Source organism: Phalacrocorax aristotelis, chromosome 20, assembly GCF_949628215.1.
Source record: "Phalacrocorax aristotelis chromosome 20, bGulAri2.1, whole genome shotgun sequence".
Lineage (NCBI taxonomy): Eukaryota > Metazoa > Chordata > Aves > Suliformes > Phalacrocoracidae > Phalacrocorax > Phalacrocorax aristotelis.
Genome location: NC_134295.1, coordinates 8,265,954 through 8,289,392, shown reverse-complemented (window position 1 = coordinate 8,289,392; position 23,439 = coordinate 8,265,954). Strand labels below are relative to the sequence as shown.

The 23,439-nt window shown below is 44.7% G+C and overlaps 1 protein-coding gene and 1 long non-coding RNA gene across 5 annotated transcripts; one reads left to right on the top strand and one right to left on the bottom strand.

The window, feature by feature from the left end:
• Positions 1–562: 562 nt before the first annotated feature.
• Positions 563–21,787, top strand: MTF1 (metal regulatory transcription factor 1). 4 transcript variants are annotated; one of them, XM_075114847.1, is made up of 11 exons: positions 563–640; positions 1,060–1,524; positions 8,274–8,512; positions 8,935–9,066; positions 9,595–9,668; positions 10,192–10,325; positions 11,148–11,225; positions 12,263–12,365; positions 12,941–13,497; positions 14,402–14,468; positions 15,487–21,787. In XM_075114847.1, exons 2-11 carry the CDS (start codon positions 1,111–1,113, stop codon positions 15,873–15,875), a joined length of 2,187 nt encoding a protein of 728 aa, XP_074970948.1. In that variant the 5' UTR covers positions 563–640; positions 1,060–1,110; the 3' UTR covers positions 15,876–21,787. The 4 variants fall into 4 exon arrangements, with proteins under 4 accessions (XP_074970948.1, XP_074970946.1, XP_074970947.1 ...); XM_075114845.1 differs by having other exon boundaries at positions 12,263–12,371; XM_075114846.1 differs by having other exon boundaries at positions 622–707.
• On the bottom strand, positions 21,477–23,385 carry LOC142066844 (uncharacterized). Its single transcript, XR_012663811.1, has 3 exons — positions 23,362–23,385; positions 22,416–22,548; positions 21,477–22,148 (listed from the first exon to the last, which is right to left on the bottom strand). It is a non-coding gene; the product is annotated as an uncharacterized LOC142066844 (long non-coding RNA).
• Between the last annotated feature and the right edge of the window lie 54 nt (positions 23,386–23,439).

Sequence of the window (23,439 nt, the reverse complement as noted above, 5' to 3'; positions counted from 1 at the left end):
AGGAGGTATTTGGCAGTTTTGTGTCTTGATGGAGAGACTTCAAGTGCTGAAGGTGTTTGTTGTCTGTTGGTGGGCGCTGAGGTCTGGGAGCAGCTGCTGCCTGACCCATGCAGGGGGTACAAATGGGGTATCGAGGAGAAGTCAGCCTGGCTCTGCTTTCAACTTGTCTCAATTATGGAAGAAATGGCGGGTTTTTTTCTATCGTGTGACTGTATGTCCATGCTATAAACCCCTTATAACACTGGCTGTGGTGCCTGTGGGGTCCCTCCGCCGCCGCAGCGGCCTTCGCGGCCCCGTCCCGACCCGGAGGCTGTCGCTCCGGCACCGCCGCCCCGTTCCCTTCCCGGCCTGGCGCCGGTGACGCTCCTTCCGCGCGCGGGGGCCGGTTTCGCGTTGCGTTCGCACCGCGGCTGCACGACCCGCAGGGAGCCCCGGGAGAGCGGGACGGACGGACGGACGCGGAGCGAGCCCCGGGCGAGCGGGACGGACGGACGGACGCGAGAGGCAGCAGCGCGAACCGCCGCTCGGGACCTCCACCGAGTGCGCAGGCGCGACCCCACCCCCGCCTCATCGCCCCCTCCCGTGAGACCCCGCGGTGGGCGCGGCGCTCCCGTCGGGCCGTGCGCGGCCGGAAGCGGAAGTGAGTGCGCTGGTAATCATGGTGCCGCTGGGGTGGGGAAGGAGGTGCCGCCGCGGCCGGGAGCCCGGTGAGCGCGGTGGGGCTGGCGGGGCTGGGGGGCGGTGGCGCCCGGGCGGGGCGGCGGCGCGGTCCGGCCCGGCGCTGGCCGCGGTGGAAGCTTTCCGCGGGGCGGCAGTGTCTGGCCGGGCCGGGCCGGGCGGGGGTAGCTCCAGCGCCGCGGTCGGGGAGGGGCCGCCTTCGCGGCCTTTAGGGCGGGGGCCGTGGTGCACGGTTCGGCACCCCTACCTCCCTCCCCGCCCGCCCCGGGGCCGCGGGGCGCCTGGGGGCGGAGCGGGAACCCGCCCCAGCCGGGGCTGAGCCGCCTGACATCCCCCCCCCGCCGCCTGACCCCCTACCCCCCCACCCCCCTTCTGTCGCAGATGAGTCGTTACGGTCGAACTTCGCGATATCGCACTGAGAGGCGGTGAGCCATGGGGGAGAACAGTCCCGAGGGCAGCGCCATCTACTATGAAGCGGAGGAAGACGACTTAACCCAAGATGACAGTATGATGAGGTTTGCTGATAAAAACGGCCTGGTTTCTTCATCATCTGGGACAGTCTATGACAGGACGACTGTTCTGATAGAGCAAGACCACAGCGTGTTGGAGGATGATGAGGATGAAGGACAGTGTGGTGATCACTTGCCTTTTTTACCAGAGGGTCATGAAGAAGGATTCCATTTAATAGCAGATCATGAAGGAATGTCACAGGGTTACGTGCAACACATTATTTCTCCAGATCAGATTCATCTAACAATAAATCCTGGTTCAACTCCTATGCCAAGAAATATTGAAGGAGCGACACTCACTTTGCAGTCTGAATGCCCAGAAACCAAGCTTAAAGAAGTAAGTAGCTAACTGTGATTCTGAATTTTATGCTTATTGTGAGACCCTGTCATCTGGTGACCTTAAATGGCTTGAAAATGTGTTTCTCTAAAGCTGTTTGCCAGGAGGCAGACAGACGCTTCCCTTGTTCTTAAAGGTTACTGTATTGTGAAGTGAATTGTGCTCCATTAAATCTGCTCTTACTTTTAGTGATAGCAGGGCTTTGTGCTGGTAGGCATAGCTGTTTCCCACAGTTGCTTAGTGGGTCAGCGGCAAAGCTGCAAGCATCATCAGTTTTCACTCTTAATATCCTGCTGCTCTCTCGTGAAGCAGCCAGGAAGTGCTTTTTGACATGTGGTAACGCACTAGATGGCAGGAGAATATGGTACCGAAACCACATTTATGTTAGTAGCATATGTGATTTTAGTGGTCTCTTATTTTTCTTTTGGCTGGACAATTATTTCCTGAGTTCAGAGATAAAAAGAGCATGAACTCTGTTATTCTGTGATTAAACACATTCATGAGAAAAGCGCATCCAAGTCACAGGTTAAATGCCAGACTGTTGGCAGTAGCTAAAGTATGAAATTGAGCATGCCAAACTTGACATTACTTGCAGCGTTATTGTGTCACTCACAGGGAAACTGTGAGAAGAAAATAAGGGAAGCTTTAGACTACCTTCCGCTGTGTTTTGAAAACTTAAGTCAGCTTACATATTTAAAATGGTGATTACTTTTAATTCTGTTTCCCTAATGAATTTTACCAGCACGCAAAGTGGTGTGGGCCTGTACAGATTGACTTGTGATTCTCACTTTTTAGATGCAAAAGCAATGCAAAGTTGACTGAAATACCAATGCAGTGACAACTTTGCTCCTTCTTTGGCCCTTCTGACTTAAATACGGGATGATCTAGACAAGTGTCAGTGGTAGAAGTGTAACTGATATTCAGTGTAATAGAGAATTGCAGAAATGAGCCCTTGCTGAGCAAGGAAGCTGGATTTGAGCACTCTGAATAATTTAGATTAGTGGGGAGCCTTCATGATCGCTCACCTGGCAGTGAGGAAATGGGTCTGCAGAGGTCAACTCTGCAGTTAGTGACAAAACTTCTGGGCTGAGGTTTGTTCAATAAGCCCATTTAAGTCTAAGGAGCTCCTTTTGCTCAGTTTATTATTCATATTAGCAGCTGCTGTAACTTAACTTCTAAGCTGCTAAAATATTTAAATTTTGTATGTCAGTCACATCAGTACTTCCTTTTCTTTTTGTAGGATAATCAGCTTGCAGCCTGCAGTGTCTGAGAACAGTGTGTACTAGCTAAACAGGTGTTGATAACTCCACATGCAATTAAACTGATCTTATTTCTTCACCCCTCCTTTTTCAAAAAGGCTTGTAAGACCTGGGATTTCTAAATTAAACCCTTTACCTGAATGTATTTTCCATCTCTTGAATTAACTCCCCTCCCCACCCCAGAAAATTGCACTATGATTTGAGTGCAGTGGAAATAAGCCCTAAGCATATGTGACACACTTCCATGTTGTGAAAACCCTTTTTGTCCTGCTGTTTCAAGTGCTCGATAAGTTCTCTAGAGATGGGGAACGGAAAGCTCTAAGGCCCCTGAACATCTGGCTCATCTCTTGAACTTGGAAGTCCAATTCTTTGGTACTTCCAAAACATGTGTCGTAGTTCTAACTCTTGAGACAACTGTTTTCAAGCCTCAAATTTTCAGGCCAGTCTTAGACATTTATGAAGCAAAAGAGGATTTTACACTTTGTTAATTAACTTTAACTTTCTTCTGTTATATTACACTTCTCTTACTATAAATCTGTCTGTAAGAATAAATGTGATTAGTTTTCTATTTCAAATTCATTATTTTTTTTTGTCAGTGGTGACATAGAATAGCAATTTAAGGGGAATCTCATAAACCAAAGATGAGTTAAAGGTAAACTGAGCAGTTTAAGTATCCTTTGGCACTGTGTGTCCGGCTCAGGTTTTGTCAGTCGTGTTGGTTATTGGGCAGTTAGTTCCTACTTCTAAGGTAAATGCTTAATTAAGATTCTTCTAAAGCTTCCATCGGGTGCATCTCCTTGGGAGGGGCAGCACGCTCTCCTTTGGAAAAATCGTATGTGATGCAGCCATGGGCTTTATCTTCAAAGCAACTTGTTTCTGTATGCTTCATGTCCTCCGCATCTGTGGTTTCGTGTCCTCGGCATCTGTGGTTTTTCCTGTTTCTGCCATGTTTCTTTTTTGTTGTTGCTTGTGTGTGGCAATGGTCTTGAGTACTTCTGCTGTCACACTGCAAGTCTTTCATTGCCAATACCTACATAATTTTATGTGTATAATCAGTGCTTATATTTTGTGCTTATATTACTAATGTGCAAAGAGAATTAAATGCTTTTCTGCTTTACAGAAAGTTTTATTTTGCTTAGAACATGGTGGTAGTATTGCTCTGTCTGCAGTATCCTTCTCAGAATTATTTATGAAATAAAGATTTGGCCTTTGAGAAAAGGGGGAGCACTGCAAGGCCTTTGTCATAGTTGAGGCGGTTAAGCTGAAGTGTTACTGCTGTCTTCCTTTAAATAAGTGCATTGGCAGCTAGGAACCAAATCCTTAACCTATAATTAATATTCTCCCTTTCTTTGACTTTCTAGACCTAAATGTAAACACCTAGAAATCTTAAGACTCCTCACTTGGTTTTTAGGTATTTCATGCCTGTGTCAAATACCTTGTGTATTATGGGAAGTGCTGTGGAGAATGTCCTGTAATGCAGTACATAAAATGTTAATTTCCAGCTGCCTTAAAACTCTTAGCAGGGAACACTTAATTCAGTACTGATACGTAAATTGTACTGAATGTACATCCCTGGTGAAGATAACGTACCCCTTCTCATCTAATAAAATGCACTTTCTGACTTTGTGTCTGTGTTTTACCAGTCTGTGCTCTTGTGTTTTGGCTGACTCAGCCAAACGTAATTATGTTGTAACTGTATTGTAATGCTTGGATATTTATTGATAACTATTACCAGATTTGAACTATAAATTAAGGGCAAGTTGCTTTACACTGGAATTATGGTTTCCTTCTCTGTACGTTGCTTCTAATAATGCTAAGTGACTATATAAAAATGTGAAGACCCCCAAAATCTCTTCCTCTTCAAGTTAGTGTTGGTGCTATCATCTAGATCGCTTGTTCAACTTAAACCCTTGATGGTTTTCATCTTTCCTCTTGTTACTGTCTTGTACAAAATCAAGGGAGAATCAGGTGCAACCATTAACAGCTGGTTTTGGTGTAGCGCACCACTTCTGTTGCAAATCTGTAGCAAGTTAAATGCTTTATAGTAAACCTTGGATCACAAGAGGACAAGGATTTAGTAAGAATTTGCTCTGTATTGTGAATGTCATGGTAGGCCGTTCAGTCAAGAGCCCAAACTTGCATTTTCCTACTTGTTCTCATATGAACTAATTGCATTTCCTGTACTTAGGGCAGCCTAGGTAACTAGTGCCTATAGAAATAATGAGAAAACAGTGTATCTTAATACCATTTCTTCTGATACTATATTTGATTTAATATCTCTCAAGTAGCTTTTTGTTTTTAGATTGTTTAAAGTTGTTACAGTGAAGTATGGAGTAGGTCCTCTTCCCTGTCCCTTTTATAAAAACAAAACAAAAAGCCACAAAGAAATCCACAGTCTTCCTTGTTAGATGGGAATGTAGTGAAGATTAGAAGTGGCACTTCAGTCAGGCAAGAAATTTTGAAAAAGGAAAAGTTTTTGGGTTTTGGCAGTAAGGTTCCTGAACTGTAGTTTTCAAAAAGCTCCTCAGCATAGGTAAATTTCAATTTCACTGCATCGTACTGGGGCAAAATGCCTTTTTTTTAAATATACTTTTGCCATCCTCTGTAATTTCTTTCTGCTATCCTTTCCTCTCCTACTGTATTTTGCAATAGCTAAATATTTTTTCATGGCAGTTACAATTCTGTGGGATAATGTTGCTTCTCATCTGTCATGTGAAATTGGAAAAGCACGCAGAACTAGTTCCTGGATGTGTAATTGTCTGTTCAAGTCTGCATTTCAGAGTAAAGTTTCTCCCTGGTTTAATTGAATAGTAAGATAAGTACTGATAATAAATAGCTTGGAAAACTCATCTCCATTTCGCAATATGCTGTTTACATCATAACTCTAAGGGACAGGAACTGAATTCAGCACTAGCCAAAATGGTAGCTACTGCTAGTATTTTATAGTTGTTTTATGTCTTCCTAGTGTTATGGTTATGATATTTCTGTGCTCTCTGTAAGGATCTCTTGTATGTCTAACCTGCTCTAATATTCCTCAAATATTAAGGTTTTGTCAAAGGAAGGTGAAGGTTGATGCCATCCTATTGTTGTGCCATCAACAAAAGGCTACAGATTGAGACTACATAAGGTGTTACTGAGCTCCTATATACTTAGATTTTATAAAGTTTTCTTAAAATTGCCAGTAGGACCCCTTTGTCCCCTACAGAATAGGTTGGAAGTAATTGAGAATCTGTTTGTTTGTCTTTCCTTACGGAGGGCCATCTAGAACCCAGATTACACCCACACTGCTTCCTGGGAAGCTGTTGGGTTGATGTGTTCTGTTAACTGCAATCCCAGCCCGTACTGAAGAGCTCGTTCCCCAGGCTCCCCTTATTCTAGGGGTGATCTTCTGGACAGGCAGAGCCTGGTCTGAGTAACCTGATTATTACAGCCCTGAAACGTGTGCCTTAGTGCTTTACACCCGTGTTCTGTAGCTACTGTTATGAAGTATAAACCTGTATGTAGAGAGAGGGTAGTGACAGCATGCAGTGAAATATCCTTTGGGTACCTCAGTTATCAGGCACTTGATGTAGGATCTAGCTGGCGTGCTCTTAAGAGGAAATGCTGAGCACACGTGGTTCAAACGGGCATTGTTAAGGGCTCTTACTTTGACTGTTTGAGAAACAAAACCTGAAGGTGTGTACCTTCCTTTGGACCTTGTAGCACTGAGATGGTCTCCAGCGGTTCCAACACCTGTTAGCGTAATAAATAGTGTGTCCCAGATCCCCTCAGCCATCCTTACTCTTGTGCCATTGTTGTACAGGAATGGGAGACGATTTTTGGACAAAACACAAATGTCTTTCAGAGAGCCATTTACAGATCTCGTAGTGATTTTACTGGGGGCTCATTATTTCTTTATGTGATATTACATTAAGCATTAATTAGCTATTTTATTGAAGGATTAAAAAAATACGCAATTCTTAATTAGGCACACCAAGAACGATGTGTTTTTGGTGTTACTCCTACTTAACACGCCCACCTAAGTCCCCATTGTTCTGAGAGGAGCATGACTTCAAATAAAGTGATTTTGTACTTACCTGACAATAGGTCAGTGAATCCCATGTTACTCTCTTCTCAGCTTCCAAGCTGTGGTAGTAAAAAACCGTGATTATCAAATGCTCTGTTCTGATGGGTGTATATAAAGCAAAAAGAGCCATTGTTGAGTCACAGCATGGGCAGAAACCCATAAATGTTGCGCACTGGATATCTGTAGGCTCATCCGGTTCTCCTGGTATCAACCCCTAATTCAGTATCTGCTTGTTTGAAGCCAGTCTGCAGCCTTTTCTAAGCGGTAGTACTAAGTACTGCGAGATGGGTGCTTTGTGCCTTGGAAAGAGGAAAACTGCTGGCTTATGTCCTGCTATGTTATCCTCCTGCCTAGTGTTGGACTAGTCAACCTGCAGGTTCCTGCTCCTCTGTTGTGAGTTTGCATTGCCTTTCTAAACATTTCCACGTCAATGTAAATACTTTTGGAATACTCTTCTGCTTCTTGCCTGTCAACCATCAAGTCCTCTCCTGGGCTCTATAATCACTTTTAGATGTTAAGGTTTCTCAACTGTGAGAGTCAAACGAAAGCCATCAGTCTGGTAATTAATGTTGAAGGTAAATTTATTCAAGCATATCAGATGGCTTATTCCTTCCACTTCACAAGAGAGAATGAGATTTAATTAAGCGTTACGACTTGCGGACTGGAAGCTTCTACATGGTCTTTCTGCCTGTTGCAGAAGCTGGGAAGGCTACTGCATCTGGTTCAACTGGAAATTGTTTCCTGGTGATGTAGGTAGCTGACTGAGAAATCTGTAACGCATGCCTTTTGATGTAAAGCACCCTGTTCGATTCATTACACTTTGGGCATTGACTATTTAAGTAAAAACAGAAGAGGGGAACAAAGCACAACGAAGGCTGCTTTTGAGATAAAATGAAGTAATAAACGGACTGATGATTAGACCATGGGAGACGCTGAGAACTGTAGCTGTCATTCAGGGTGTGAATGGGAATTCAGCACACAGGGCAGTGCTTTTGAGGGTCAGGTTGTGAAAGTACATTTTCCCTTGTCTTCCTCTGCCATAAATAAGTAGCTCTGCTAGAAGCACCTGAGTGAAATGTAGGTGCTACATATAGGAATGCAGGTATATTTGATAGTGTCTCAGTGTCCTTTCCAACTACTTTATCAGATTTTTAGCTAGGAACATTTTGAATTATGTTTCTCCTTTTTCCCCCTCTTCTGTTAGATTACTATTCTTCTGTAAGGTCAGCCTGCTTTCCAGTGTGCGCCACTCCTTCTGCACATAGTGCAGCAGAAATATTGTTATCTGATAATTGAACGGCAATATTTTTTTTTGCCTTTGGGGTAGAAATCTATTCCATTGTCTTTGATGCTTCACTGCAGATCTGCCCTGTCTAGATTCCAGAAATGCTTAAAAGTTAAGCATGCAGCATTTTTTCTCTTAGGTTAAGAGATACCAGTGCACCTTTGAGGGCTGTCCGCGCACCTATAGCACTGCCGGAAATCTGCGCACTCACCAAAAGACACACCGTGGGGAATACACTTTTGTCTGCAATCAAGAAGGCTGTGGCAAGGCCTTTCTTACCTCCTACAGCCTCAAGATCCATGTTCGAGTGCACACTAAGGAAAAGCCGTTTGAATGTGATGTGCAGGGCTGTGAAAAGGCATTCAATACACTGTACAGGTAGGAGGTCTCTGCCTATTTCTGTGGCAGATGTGGCTGTTGCTGTTTTGCAAGTTGCATCTACTTTTGTTTGTGTCTGAATACAATTGTTATGCTTCTTCCAGGCACAGGTATGAATATAAACCCCCCCAAAATGTGGAAGTGCTATACCAAGCGTAGTATGACAGAACCTATGATGTCATACTTAGCTTATTCATATTACAACAATATTGAAGCTGGTGCATAGACACAAGGAGTGCTCAGATTTTCTTGAGCACTTTGGGATTGATATCGATTACTTTTATAAGCTAGTTACCATCAATTCTGAATATGTTAAGCCTTTGATCCTGTCCTGCACATTTGAATGAATGGCTTGCTTGCCTCAGGTAGGGGCTGTCTCATCCTACAGGTGATAAGAGGACTTTTTTTGGCTTATTTTTTAGGTTGAAAGCACATCAGAGGCTTCACACAGGGAAAACATTTAACTGTGAATCGGAAGGCTGCAGTAAATACTTCACAACGCACAGTGATCTGAGGAAGCACATCCGAACACATACAGGAGAAAAGCCATTTCGGTAAGTTGCTGGATGACAGTTTTTACTTCTGTGGGACTTCTGTAATGGGTGCCTGTGCTGAAAGACAGCTATTACCATCCTGAATGAAAAGCTGTTCTCATGAGAAGAAAGCGAGGGTGTCTGGCATTTGAGTATGTTTGTGCTAGAGCTCCCTCAGTTGCCTGTAAGAGTGGGTGAGCTGACTGTCTTCAAAGACAAGAATAGTCAAGCTATTTTTTAAATAAGTGTGCCACAATGAGCATGTTTTTAAAACGTGCTGCTGCTTCTCTGCTGTGATTCAATATTTATTCCATGAAGGAGACCCCCCTCCAAATGCTGACTTCATGCTTGAATCTTAAAGTGCTGTTCAGAGCCCTGCTCTAGTCTGTGTCGCATGCATAGCAGCTCTTGGGAGACACCCGATTACTAACACAGATCAGCATTAGGCCTGCTTTTCAGAGTCCTGGGGCTATTGCAAAGTGTGGTCTCAGGTTGTAACCGATCCATCAGAGAAGCCTGATGCTAACTCTTCTGTGATGTCCCGTTCAGGTGCGAGCATGACGGCTGTGGAAAGGCTTTTGCTGCAAGCCACCACCTTAAAACACATGTTAGGACACATACTGGTAAGCCCCAGGGATTTGTTTTTTTCTTTAACTGAGCTTATTCCATTTATCCTAACTCTCAGAATCCTAGTATGTATTTATACTTACATACAATATGCGGGTGACACCATGCTGAGTTGATACACTTGGGGGAAGGGATGCCATCCAAAGGGACCCTGACAGGCTGGAGGAGTGGGCCCATGGGAACCTCGGGAAGTTCAGCAAGGCCCAGCGCAGACTCCTGCACCTGCGTCAGGGCAATCCCAATCTTGCATTTATGCACTTCCATTTGTGCTTGACAGGTCTTGACTTTCGTGAGCATGTTTCACAAATGTATCAGTAATGATGCACAGAAATTAAATGTTGTCTTGTGTCAGTTCATGTGGTAAAATGGAAGCTTTTACCTGCAAGGCTCCGAAGAATGCTGAATGTGTTATACAATCAATCTTGTTTGTATAAAATATCACTACTTTTCTAGGTGCTTTAAAAGTACCTGTCTGATATAATGTTTGTAAGCTTGTTATGTGTTTTATGGTGCCTGTAGGGGAGAAACCGTTCTTCTGTCCCAGTAATGGCTGTGAGAAGACTTTTAGTACACAGTATAGTCTCAAGAGTCACATGAAAGGGCACGAGAAAGGACATTCCTATAATGCACTTCCCAATAACAACGTATCTGAGGTTAGTAGCACTTCTTCCTAAGGCTTCTGTGTTAGATGGAGACTAAACCGTACTTTGGGGGAGAAATTATTTGGTCTGTGGTTTGTCCTAAAGGTGTAATGTTTAAGGCTGGGATTTTCAAAGGGAATTGTAACTACTTGGTGCCCTGTCTCCCATGAAGAAACCCACGGGTGCCTCTCTTGAACTGAGAATTCGATTTCAATTCTGCGATTTCTGTCACTCAAGGTGGCAGCGTAGGGCCCTCTCATGTGCTGTGTTTACAGTGTGCTGATGATAAACACTGGATCCGTATTTCTGAAACTTCTAGCGTGGTATTTGGTTACTAAGTTTTATTTAGAAAAGTTCATCTAAATTTGTCTACTAACTTTTTAATCATATGAAAACTAACGCTTGGGCTACTGCTGCTTTGACGAGTATGCCATGTACTGACACAAGTTTATAGGCAATTATATATATTATCGTGCTTTCCTTGTAGATTCTTGTGTTTTAGTCAATACTATCTAATAAGTGTGTGAAGTAAAATAAATGCTAGATGTTAAGGTTTACATTTTTTATTTTCCATAGGCTGATTTGTTCCTGTACAAATTTAAAATTTTAGGTTATTTAATTTTCTGGAAGTAATGTGAAAGGTGTTAAGAAACCTTGACAGCTACTAAGTATCCTTTGCTTAGTAATATTGCTCCTTTGATTTTAGCACTGAGACATGGGTCACATATAGCTTAAAATCCTGCGCAGACAGATTGTATGGACTCTAAAAAGTAATTAAAACATTTCTGGCACTATTTTTTTAATCTGTAACTCATTTCTTTTTCTTCTTTACAGGATACAAGCCACTCACTTTGTCTGAGTGACTTAAGCCTCATATCAACAGATTCAGAATTGCGGGAGAACTCTAATCCAGTGAGTTACTGTCCCGGAATTGCCTCACCCGTAATTTGAGTTCTTCTCTTTTCTGGCAATGTGCTTGTCCTGTGAACTAGAACACAGCAGATTAGATATGTGTGGCTGGTGGCTTCCGTTTTGCTTGTTCGGGCCTCTGGCATGCTCTGCTTTAGGCTTTCAGTTTGCTGTGGTGGTGATGTACTCTCTCACCGAATAAGTGACTTTGGATAGAATTGGCTTAGATGTACTGAATACTGCTTTTCTGTCTGTCTTGTGGCAGTTGCAGGAGGCGCTCTCTTGCAGAAACCCTGTGTGTTTCTTACATGCCCTATTGAGCCTGTAAATATGAAATATTGCTGTCCTTTTTGGAACGCTAGAACAAAAAATAAGTACTTCTGTCTAAAAGCAGAATAACTGAGTGACAGAGAAGGGTTTTCCTCCAAAACATGCTGTGCTTAATTCAACCTGTTTTTAAAGGCTCTGCATCTGATTTTACCGTGATAATGTTCTTATTGGTAACTGTTGACTGAGCTTAAATTCTACATAGAGGAAAATTATATACTGATGAGACTGTGTCATTCTTTTGTGCTTTGATGTGGAAGGAGCATGCAGCTTTTTCATATATTCTGTTCCTAGAGCAGCGTGCGTGACAGTAGTGCATAGTCCAGGATATGATTGAAGCAGAGATATTTTGTTTCTGCTCCTGAGAAGATTTCACAAACAGCCAAGAACAAATTAATGTCTGTTTCTGTTTCTAGCACAGTATTACAAGAAATAAGGGTTAAAGTGTGGATGCAGAAGAATATATTCTACTTTTAAAGGACTTTTTTGTAAGGATTTGCTCATGATGCTGGTAAATTTGATTGTGGGTAATAAAAACTAAGTGTCATTTTACACTAGGTAAGTGAAATATGTTGCCTTTCCTGAAGGTGGCTGGTTAATTGGAGAGGTGTTTCTGACATTCATACACTGCTTGACTGGGATTTGTGCAAAATTTAGAGAGACCTGAGATAAAATGTTATATGATGTCCTCCTTTTTGTTTTCTATTTGCCAGACACACGGACAAGACCTTAGCACAATCTCACCAGCAAGCATCTTTGAGTCTATGTTTCAGAGCCCAGATCATACTGCAAATCAGGACGACTCTCAGCAGACAGGTACAGGTTGTATCTGCACTATTTTGAGAGCTTTTTTGACAGTTTCCCCCCTCTGTATGCATGTACTTAATTCAGCATTTCAGACTGAAGATTTCTGCCCCACGTAACTAAGTAGCAAACAGAACTTTAGCTTCAGTGTTGAAATTCTTTTGTGTTGGAAATGCATTGTATTCACAGAGGGTGCAACGCTCGGGCAGTGACAGGGGAACTGACTGACTATTTACAGCACTTGCCATACAATGCTGACATTGATGCTCTTGGACATCCCACATAAGCATTGTTTTCAAGCTTCCCCTCTTCATGTAGCTGCATAAAGAGGCTTCTTAGAGAGGGCTAATGAGGCTGATCAGCTTGTGTGTAGTATTCAGTGTTACTGGCCTACTGAATTTGGACTTACTTTTAGCTTTCACTGTCTTGTGTTACATGTTTTTGGGTGTTAGTCTGAAGATGTGAAAGGGATAATGCTTTACTTAGCAAAAATCGATCAGCTGGCTGGTAAGTTTATTGAAGAAGTTGTTAATTCACATGTTACAAGAACTGAGGTATTTACATTTTTTCTTTGTTTCTTTTGGCAGCTGCCTTGATTGAAGGTTTTAACGGCGATGCAGACTCAGTCGCTGCTGTTCCGCCTTCTGCAGGAGACTCGGCATCGTTGTCTCTTCCACTTGTACTGCAGCTTGGCATCTCTGAGCCTTCGCATTCAGCACTACAAGCCTCAGCAGCACCTGCTGCTCCCTCCTCCATAGGAACCAGCTCACAGCAAGCTGCATTTGGAAATCCTGCAACTGTTTTACAATCCCCAGAAGTGCCTGTTCCTCACAGCACACAGTTTGCAGCCAGTCACCAAGACTTCCTGCAGCACACTCAGACGCCACCACAGCCCATGGTACAAGGACTTTCAGTGGTTGCTGGGGCACCTGCCCCAGCAGCATCAAGTGCCACTGAGCCCCTGCCAGCTGTAGTTCAGACTGTGCCTGTTGGTGCGAACTCTGTTCTGACCAGTAATCCAACTATAACAATTACTCCTTCTCAGAGCACTGCTATTCTGCAGTCCAGCATTGTCATGGGAGAGCAAAACTTACAATGGATCTTAAATGGTGCCACTGGTTCTCCACAAAGCCAAGAACAAATGGTTAGTATACCCAGCACAGCTTTGAAACAGCTTGAACTATCTCTCTTCCTCCTAGAGTCTTTGCTTTTGAAAAGGAAGGGGATCAAACCTGTAACTGTAAAATACAAACCAGGATGCAGTGTTGTATAATGCTTATCATGGTAATATGTATGAATGTGTCACCAATGCAGCCCCTAAAATAGAGAAATAAATAGAAAACAGAAATCTGGGGTGCAGAAAAATCTTGCTTTCTTGTTTTCCCCAAAGCCAGGCTTCTCGCAGCAGGTGTCGTCTTGGTTTACCCAGAACAGCGCACCACATGGCCTGAGAATATATGTCCATTTTAATCTATTACTTTTTGACAAGTGGAAGCACAAAAAACTATGTAAAGTTTGTGTTCAGACATTTTGTAATCTGTCTTTTCCTAATTTAGCCTGATAAAGGTAATGAAAAGTTTCTGGGAAAACAGAATGTCTCTGGTTCTCCAGTAAATCTGGACAGCTAAGACTTTGTGTTTTATCTTTAAGAATACTGGTGCCACCTTTAGACTTCCTCGGTTGCAAATGGTCAGGAGTGAATGGCAGCAGGTACAAGCACCATGAGCAAGCGCAGCAGTTTTTTAAGAATTCATCTGCTCAGTTGTCAAAAACCACAAGCTGCGTTAACAAGCATGTAGTGGGGAGGGTGCTTATGCCCCATCTTTAGGATGGCTGAAATAATACTCTTTGAGTTTTGGGATAGCCAGTCCATAGCCCAGAAACAAGCTAAATGTTACTTTTAAAAAAAATATGTGTTTTCCTGTGTGTTCTTGTTCTCTTTGGAGTACGTGTATAGCTGTTGATTGCAGCTGTTTAGAATTGGAACAATGGAAATTTGATAGGAATCAACTCTCACTTTTTTCTTTTTTTTTTTTTTTTCTTTAAAGCCACAAGTTCCAAAAGTAGTAGAAAAGGTTTTTTTTACCACTGCATTACCAGTAGCTGGCAACACAGGTAAGCTTGACACTGAACTTGCTTTTCTCTCTTCCTCTGCTTGTAGTACTGTTAGCTGGACCAGGATTTGTGGTGATCTTACTGCTTGTAGAAATGTTGAAGGCAATCCTTTCATCTTTGTGTTTTTACCTTCCTGAGGTTTTTTACAGTCTGCTGTAGACTCATAGCTTTGTGCTGAGATCTGTCCTGTAGTTTCTCTAACAACTTGTAAGATAATCAGGTTTACAGATCAGATCCAGTATGCATAAAAATTAGTATTTTAATGGAACTTACATAGAAGAACAAAAGACAGAAATGCAAGGACATAATTTGTTTTTTCTTTTAAATGAAGATGTGAAACAGGTAGTAAACTAGTAAACTTTATCAGTTCTTTAACAATTGTTTATGGTAAGCACTGTCTGGGATTCATCAAAATGATACACAGCTGTTCCATTCCATAACATGCTTTCTTCACAGTGTTCTTATATTGCAAAGGTGAATCAGAGTCAAGATTGATCAGAAGTTTAAAACTTGAATTTTAAAAAAGAAAGGAAGCCAGGCAAGTAGAGCAGCATAGGAAGAGCGAGGAGGAAGCATGGGAAGCAAGATGGGAGAGGAGAGCAGGCTAGAGAAAGTGAACAGGAAAGCACCTGTGTTGGTGTCAGGGAGTAGAATTACTGGTGTAATGTTGTATCATCACCTTCAGAGATTGGTGCATAGAGACTGGGGCATTTGAGTGCCACTCTATTGGATTTTATGCTGTAAAAGTTATAATAGTATGTTTCCAGACAACCGTGCTGTGTAAAGAATTTAGATCAGACTTCTAATGCCTGGGTTCGACCTGAACAGGTTGCTCATCGACAGAGCGTACCTGCCACTTTTTTCTTATTTATCATCTGCTGGAGGTATTCATTGTGCCTGAACAACGTAACACGTAATCTCTGCTGCAAGGTGCACACTGTCTAATTTAACAAAGATTATTTGTCCCTGCTGTGAAATTATGTAGTTCCGTTGTGTTTTGTCTTTGTTTCACCTTCAGGAAACCCTGTTCAGCAGATTGGTCTCAGTGTTCCTGTCATTATTATAAAGCAGGAGGAGGCCTGCCAGTGTCAGTGTGCCTGCCGAGACTCTGCCAAGGACAAAGCCACCATTAAGAAGGAATGTTCCTCACCTGATTCAAAAGCTTTGGAGCAGCCAGCTCCCCAGCTGCAGCCTCAGACCTTTCCTTCCTCTTCCCCTTCTCCTGCGTGTGGGCAGAGCAGTCAGATAGTTAACCCTTCAGACTCACAGACTGAAACATTAAGTGCCATGGATGTATCGGACTTCCTGTCCCTCCAAAGTCCTGAAACCCCATCTAATATAATTCCAATTGAAGCACTACTGCAGGGTGAGGAAGAAATTGGTTTGAATAGCAGCTTCTCTAAGTGAAGATGTTCCAGATTTTCCTTTGCACCTGGAGGGTAAAACCCTTCTCCTTAGAAGCAGAAACTGAAGGATCGATTCTTTTTCCTTCCTCTTTGGAAGTTTTGTGGCTTATTTCTGCTTCACAGATGTCATCTTAGTCACATACCAGGTACATCCATCTTTGAGAATCTATCTAAAAACAAAAGGAAAAAAAAAAAAGCTAAGTTATATATGAACTGTTTCGGCTGCACTGTCTGTCACTTTTGCTTGTCATATGTGAACACAGAAGTTAAGGTTACTCGTGTGCAAAAAGATTTTAAAAAGAAAAAGGGGGGGTTAGTTTGTCTCCAATTGCACATCACTTATGTTTGGGATTAAGGTACTAGCAGCGAGTGGGTCTTTGTTACAGCTCTTTGGGTCTATAATTTTCTTCTGTCTCTTATGTCTGATACTAACCATGCACTATAAGGGGAGCCCAGGAAAGGAATTTGCTGTAGTAGAAAATGGCATTATAGAAGGTGATTTAGCGCAACTTTATTGGAATGCGATTGTCACATCACTGCGCTGGGAGCCGATGCCTGGGTTTGCTTTGTACTAACGCTGTTACTAAAGCCTACTGAAATTCTGGGGAGTTTATTTCAGTAGAGCACAAGTACCTTGTGCTCCTGATAGATCTGTTGATTTAATTTCATTAGGACTTAGAAGTGTGGTGGCAGACACACTGTGTGACAACATGGAAACACAATTGGAGCCCCTGCTTACTCAGGCTCAGGAGTCTGTTTTCTTTGCCTCTCTTTGAAGGATGCAGTGAGTCCCAGATGCAGTCAGATTGGTGCCTGCTGCTCGTTTGATTTATTTGGCTCTGTTCAGAAGCAAGTCATCCTCTTAACCCCCACGACTGTTTAATCAGGAGCATGGTGCCTTTGCTGGTTACTCTCATCTTTTGTCAGGAAAATTCTCAGAATGATTCAATGTAAATTCAGTTTGAATTCAGTGAGTCTGTCCTTCCGCTGTCCGTAAGCGCTTCATTCGTTTTTTTCTGTTAAGCTCTAATTTCTGCCTGAATCTGCCTCCAACCTACTGCAATGCCAGCTTTTTGTGCACGGGGCTATTTCTTGACTAAAAGATGTTACACGACATAGTAGTTTTTCATATCAAACTGAAAGTCTATATTCTAACCTACTCAGGGTAAATAAAACACAAACCCCCCTTCCACCAAAAAGCCTGTAATGTTGCAATAAATGCAGTCTCATTCTAAATGGTTTATTTATGCTGCATTATTTTAAAAGATGTAATTTTATAGTGTTTTATCCATCTTTCTGGCTTTGGCTGTCTCTTTGTGTTAAAGGAAAGAATATTAAATAGTCTTTATTCAGTTTACAGTGTTGTCATTAGTGAGATACAAAGATAATGACTGTAAGCCAATTAACGTGGAGTCTCTCTGCGCACTAAATTTAGGAATGCAAACTCCTCGTGGATAGAGGTCTTTTGCTCTTTGTATTTGATCAAAGCTGCTCTCTGTACCTGCTGGGGGAGAATCGAGTGACTGCAGCCAGACTTCCCTAGGATACTGGATGATGAGCAGGTTTTTTTAACCCTCTTGTGACATGCTCTGTGTAGCCTTACCAACACTGCTGTAACACAGGCTTAGCTGAGACAGTGGCTTAAGCGATCTTGCGTGCTCTTCCCTTGCGAATCTGCTGCCACAGCACAGATGGAAATGGGCTGAAAGGGACTAACTGGCTTTTCACCTCTCTGACAGCTTGCTTCTAGTTGTTAAGTGCGGAAGGGTAAATTTGCCCCGTCAGGGCAAACGCGAGGGAGGAGAGGCTGTGCAAAGAGTGCTTTGTGCCTGGGAGGTGTCTGTCACTCGCTAGGGCAGAGCGCTCCGTTTTGGTAATCGCAGTGACGAGCTTGGGGGCACCGGCTGACCTGGGAACAGGCTAATTGCGTTTCCTCTCTGCGCCTTGGCACGCGTTGCAGTGCTGTGCAGCACTGTCGCAGCGGGGGTGCGGGCCCTGCAGCCATGAGGTTTGCATCCACCCAATGCGGATTAGCAAAGCATTCTATGCTTTGTTCCTGCAGCGGTAATCCCTAGAGGGCGGTGAGATGGTTGCTCCCTTTGTTTTTCTCCTACAGCTTCATTTTGTGATGCAGTTTGGTTGCACAGCAGCAAGAACGGCTTTGAACACAAAATACTCTCAAACCTGCGTGGCTGGGACTGACCTCAGGGGGATGAGTCTCCTGCATAGAGCTCCGCTTCGGAGGACCGTGGGTGCGCCTGGAGCTGTGGGGGGGTCCCGCGGGGCACAGGCCGCTGCGAGGGGCCACATGCCTTTCCTGGGCATAGCATGGCAGTGGTGTTTGAGGGTGAGTGGATGTACGTGTGCGTGTGAGTGTCTGCTAGTGCAGGAGCGTGTAGATTCCCCTGGAGTTGTGGAGTTTTCTCTGATGGGGATGCAGGTACCAGATGTGGCCTGAAATGTGACAGCTGGGACATTCAGCAGCCTCTTCAGAGCCTGTCCGTCCTGCAGGGAAGTGGTTTTCCATGCGACTTTTGTTAGTTGTGACTTAGTCCACCTAAAATATGCTTCTGGTTGGACCAGATAGCATCTTCAGAAACCCCTTTGTGACAGAAATTAGTAGAATAATCTACCCAAGCCTTTGAAATCAAGCTGATTTGGAAGCGTGGTGATGGGCAACAGCGAGGTGTGCGCGTCCTTTCTGAGTGGGTGTCTGAGGTTAACCTCTTGGCTGCTTTCTCTTCACAGCTACTGTTTTCTGTTGGTGTGTTCTAGGAAAGGCAATGTGTTCCAAATTTATGCTGACTTTTAGGTGCATTGGGTTTGCTGTTACGCTCTTGTATGTGCGTCTGGCAGGCTGCGATTTAGGTGAAACAAATTAGAGCTTGTAACGAGGCAAGAGCGGCGTGATTCTGTGAACGCGCAGGCCGCTGCACCGCGGACTGTGCATCCCACCCGACTGCGTTGTACAGATGTGTGCTTTTGTTGTTTAATCGTTGGTTTGCTTTCCAGAGTGTTCCATGCTGTGTGTATCTGATATGTTTCACAGTGGACGTTTGCATCGTCCCCAGTGCTGTGTGATCAAGGGTTGTGCTGCCGGGGTGGTCATTAACACACTGGGGTGGGAGGGGATCTGTGAGCAGCTGGCAAGAGAAGGCAGTGGCAGCAAAGCCCTGAGATTCCTCGGCGCCAGAGGTTTTTCTGTCTTCCTTCCTTTGTTGTCCCAGCATTTAGCATACTCACAATAACGTTTTTAATAAAGCGGGGAGTTTCTGCTGTTGCAGATCTGGTAAGACCTTGGATTCCCAGACAGGGACATGTTCTGTTAATACGCTGGAGCCTCTGAGGACAGTGTGCCCTCCCTCTGCAAAATCTGCATTTCACAAACCCCGTTGATTATCAGTCAGAGAGCGAAACTGCACTGCTCTGGGTTGTTCTGTGTTAAAGGTTTTGCTGTTCTGTGGCTTGTGGGGATTTACTTGGTTACTTACAGTTTCTAGATGGGTGCAGAAGCTTAAACACGCAGAATGGGTCTAATTACCAACGTCGGTAGCTCTGGTCTCGCCAAGCAGTGACCCAAGCAAGCAGACTTGGCGTGCAGCTGCAGGCTGTAGAAGTTGCTTTTCGTGCTTGTAGATGGTAGAGGGATGGAAAATCAGCACTGTTTAAATGCTGGTACTGAACTATATAGAACAAAGTACGAATTGGGCACTTCTGTAATGCTGACTGTGCCCAGAAAGACTAGTTCGCAGAACCTCATACTGGTATCTAAAATGCACTTTAGGTTATTTTTTCTTTAACCCAGTTGCTGCAATTTCTTTTGTATATACTTTCACAAAGTTTATTTTTGCTCTGAGTAAAAGTTAACAGGGGTGTGCAAAGATGAGCACTTAACTTGGTGCAATACTTGTAGCTAAAGATCATTGTCCCATGTGGTCAGTCTGTCTGTGTCTGTCTAACTGAATATGTATAGTGACTAGCTCAGTGACGTGCTGCCCTTCCCTGTCTGTACCCAAGAGAAATTATGCATCATTAGCAAACGTCCGATCTATGCAAATATTCCACTGAGAGCACTGTGCTTTAGCGGGCCTTTTCTCTCACGCTTTCTGGTGGGCTGCTTGTCACTTCTGTTGGACACAGCTGTGTTCCTCGGCGTGTGCGTCCTTTCTCCCTTGTCCCCCGCTCTGCGCTGCCACGCGATGACAGAAGTGACAAGCTGTTCCAGAGCAGGCATGTTGCACCTTTAAAATTTGTCTTCGAGATCGTTTTTTGACATCATGTTATCTGCCTTACTTCATGGAGGATGGCGCTTCTGCAGTCATCCTAGATATTGTTTTTGCAACTGCAGCAACGTTAAACTGTTTACAGTACTCTTCCTGCACCAATCCTAAATAAGGCTCAGAGAACGAACTGATGACTGGCCTGTTGGTTGTGGAACAGCTCGGGGAGAAGAGTTAGGCCATAATTGACCTTGGAGCTGATTGGAGATGACAAGCTGTTCCTGGCTTGAGTGGGGAGCACAGCTGGCAACGGAAATGAGAGGCAGCCAGGTCCGTGATGTGGGACCGTGGTGTCATGGTCTTTGTTCTGCCGCTGGCTGGCTGTGAGGCCTTGGGCAAGTCGCCTAACCTCTCCATGCCTCGGCGTCCTCCCTGTGAAATGAGGACAACGAAACCTGTCTTTGTAAAATGCTTTGAGATCTATGGGTGAAAAGTCCTTGGCATTAGTGATCGGACCGAGCTGGGCAGAACCGTTAGAGTCGATTGGGACTGTAAGAAAAAAAAAAAAAAAAAAAAAAACCCACAAAAAACAAGGCATGTCTTTAAACCCTACAAATTTCTGATTGCATAGTTTTTAATTGGTACACTATTTTTTTCCATAACATATTTTGGAAACAATGTCAAGTTTTTATAAATGTTACCTGTAGTTGATACTCATGGACAGGGCTGAACTTTTAACTTTTTTGTGTCTTGTCTTGATATATATCTTATGTTCTAGAAGTGGGATTCTGTGTCTGCACTGAGAAATGCAAATTAAACTGGATATTTATGTGGTAGTGTACATAGTCTAAGCGTGTGTGTTCTTGGAACTAGTTTAAAAATCCCACACCATGCTTTTGGTGGTGTGCAAGCTGGCCAAAATTTGGTTCGTTATGCAGTGTACACTTTCTCAAATAAATGCAGTTTCTACTTTTTCTTACAAGAAATTTTTTTCATATGATCTTTTTCAGCAAAATCAAGGGTATGTTTTTGCAGTACCGTAATTACAGTAGCTGGTATTTCTTGCTGTGTAGCTTTGTGTCCTTCCACTTGCTTACTGAACCGGAGCTATCTGTCTGACCCTCGTTTGGAGAGAGAGTGAGTTGTAGTTGCAGTTCTATGTCACACAGACCAGCATCAGCGCGGCGGGCAGGGATGCGCGAGCCTCGAGCCTGGCTAGTTACCGACGCAGTCTTCGGCATCAGCAGCGGCCTGACTGTCAGACCAGGGCAACAGCAGGTTGTCTACTTACTGCTTTCGTTTCGTTTGACATGTGCGGGGAGCTGGGCAGGGGTCTTGGAGATGGCAAAATAAAAGAACCCCAGGTTTTTCAAGGATGCGTGTATGGTATTAAAGGAATTTATTTAACTATGAGACATGGGAACAAATGTGCTTACATTGAGCAATGTGAATATGTTAGTTACAGGTACAGTACTTCCAAAGGAAGAGCATCTCCAAAACCCAAAAAAGAGTAAATATGAATTTGTATTTTTTGAAGAATGTAAAATGTGAAATAATGGTGTTTGCTTAATTGCTCATTTTGTATGAAGTTAATATTGTACTTTGAAATATCTGCAAAGAAGTGGAAATTAACTTTTTTGGAATTGAAAGCAATATTAATACTAATAGAATCCTAATTAAATGCTTATTTAAACATTGTGTTATGATAGTCTTTCCTCAGAGTATAAGGTGTCTGGGAGGCGAGTGTGAGGATCCTTCCCCTGCCCCCTCAGGACCGATCACGACACGGAGGTGCTCCTGAATCCTGACAGACAAGGGCCTTGGTTGTAGCCAACTCCTCCCTGCCCTCAACAGTGACCTTTGTAAACAAACTTCATATGCTGAAGATCACCCGGGTATGGGTGAGAGGTGGAGTGCATGTTGTGCACCTACCACTGATCCTTCATTTTTGACAACAGGAAATGCTTGTGTAGCCCCTTCCATGCAAACCCAGCCGTGTTCAGTGCAGGTACCACCCTGCCAAGCACCACCAGGGCCCTGGAAGCCATCTGAAGCTGCAGGGGAATGAGAAGGCAAACTCTTCTGTGGTAAAGGTGGTAGTTTTGGTACCTAAAACCTTCAAGGTGGTGATCCTAAGCACTTTCCAATAGATAGGAACTTTAGGGAAAGCTAGCAGCAATAAGGAAAACAGACAATCTCCACTCTGAAACAAATCAAGCTTCCAGTGTAGCCAAATATTTTCATGTGGCAAAAAACCCCACCCCACTAGCTGAAGGGCATCTCCCACCCTCCGGTCTCAGCCTGCTCTAGGTTGTCCGTACCTTTGGATCATGCATCTACAGCTTTAGGGGTGTAGTTACTATCGGAAGCTGTGTGCTACCCGTGCACCAGTGCACAGCCCTCGTGCTTCTCCAGCCCTTCTGCCATCAAGTCGGTTGTTAACTAGTCCTGATCCTGTCAACAGTCAAGGAAAGAGTCAATATTTGAGGGAAACTGGTGCTCTCTGTTTGAAGGCTGTACCTCCTTCAGTAAGAAGCCGCTAACCTGCGTAGGCAGGGGGGATGAGATAGGCACTAAGCCAATACTGCTTTATTTTAAAGTGCAAATTTAGTAAGATAAGGTATCAGTGCAACAAGAGAAAGCGAAGTCCAAGGCCACAGCTGAGGGCAGCGGCTCTGTGGGCTGCGTTACCGGGCTCTGGGCTTCCCCCCGCACAGACGAGCAAGGCTTCCTCGGAGCCTGTACCTCAGCCGGCCCCGTCGGCCCCGCAGCCCGTCCCGGGCCGGGGCCCCGCAGGCCCCCGCGTCCCCCGCCCGGGGGCTCAGAGCCCGGGGGGGGGCGGGCGGCGCGGGTCGGGGGCCGGGGCGGGGGCAGCCAGGGCGGCCCGGAGCGCAGCCATCTCCGCCGTTATCGCATCGCAGGCGGCGATACGGGCCCGCAGGTGCCGCTGCCGGGCCTCCAGCCGGGCCCGCAGCCTCCGCAGGTCCTCCTCCCCCTGCGGCGGGACGGCGGTCACGGGCGGCCCGGCCCCCCAGTACCCACTGGTACCCCCCCGGTCCCCACGGTACCCACTGGTACCCCCCGGTACCCACTGGCACCCCCGGTCTCCCCCATCACCCGCCGGCCCCCGCGATCCCACCCATCACCCAGTGGCATCCCCGGTACCCCCCAGACGCCCCCATCACCCGCCGTTCCCACCGGGCCCCGATCCCCCCGTCACTCCCCGGCCCCCCCATACCCCTCGGTCCCCCCACCCCCGGCACCCACCTGCTCCCCCCGGCTCCCCCCGGTCCCCACCCCGAGCTGCCCGAGGGCCGCTGCCGCCGCCTCCTCCTCCATGCCGTC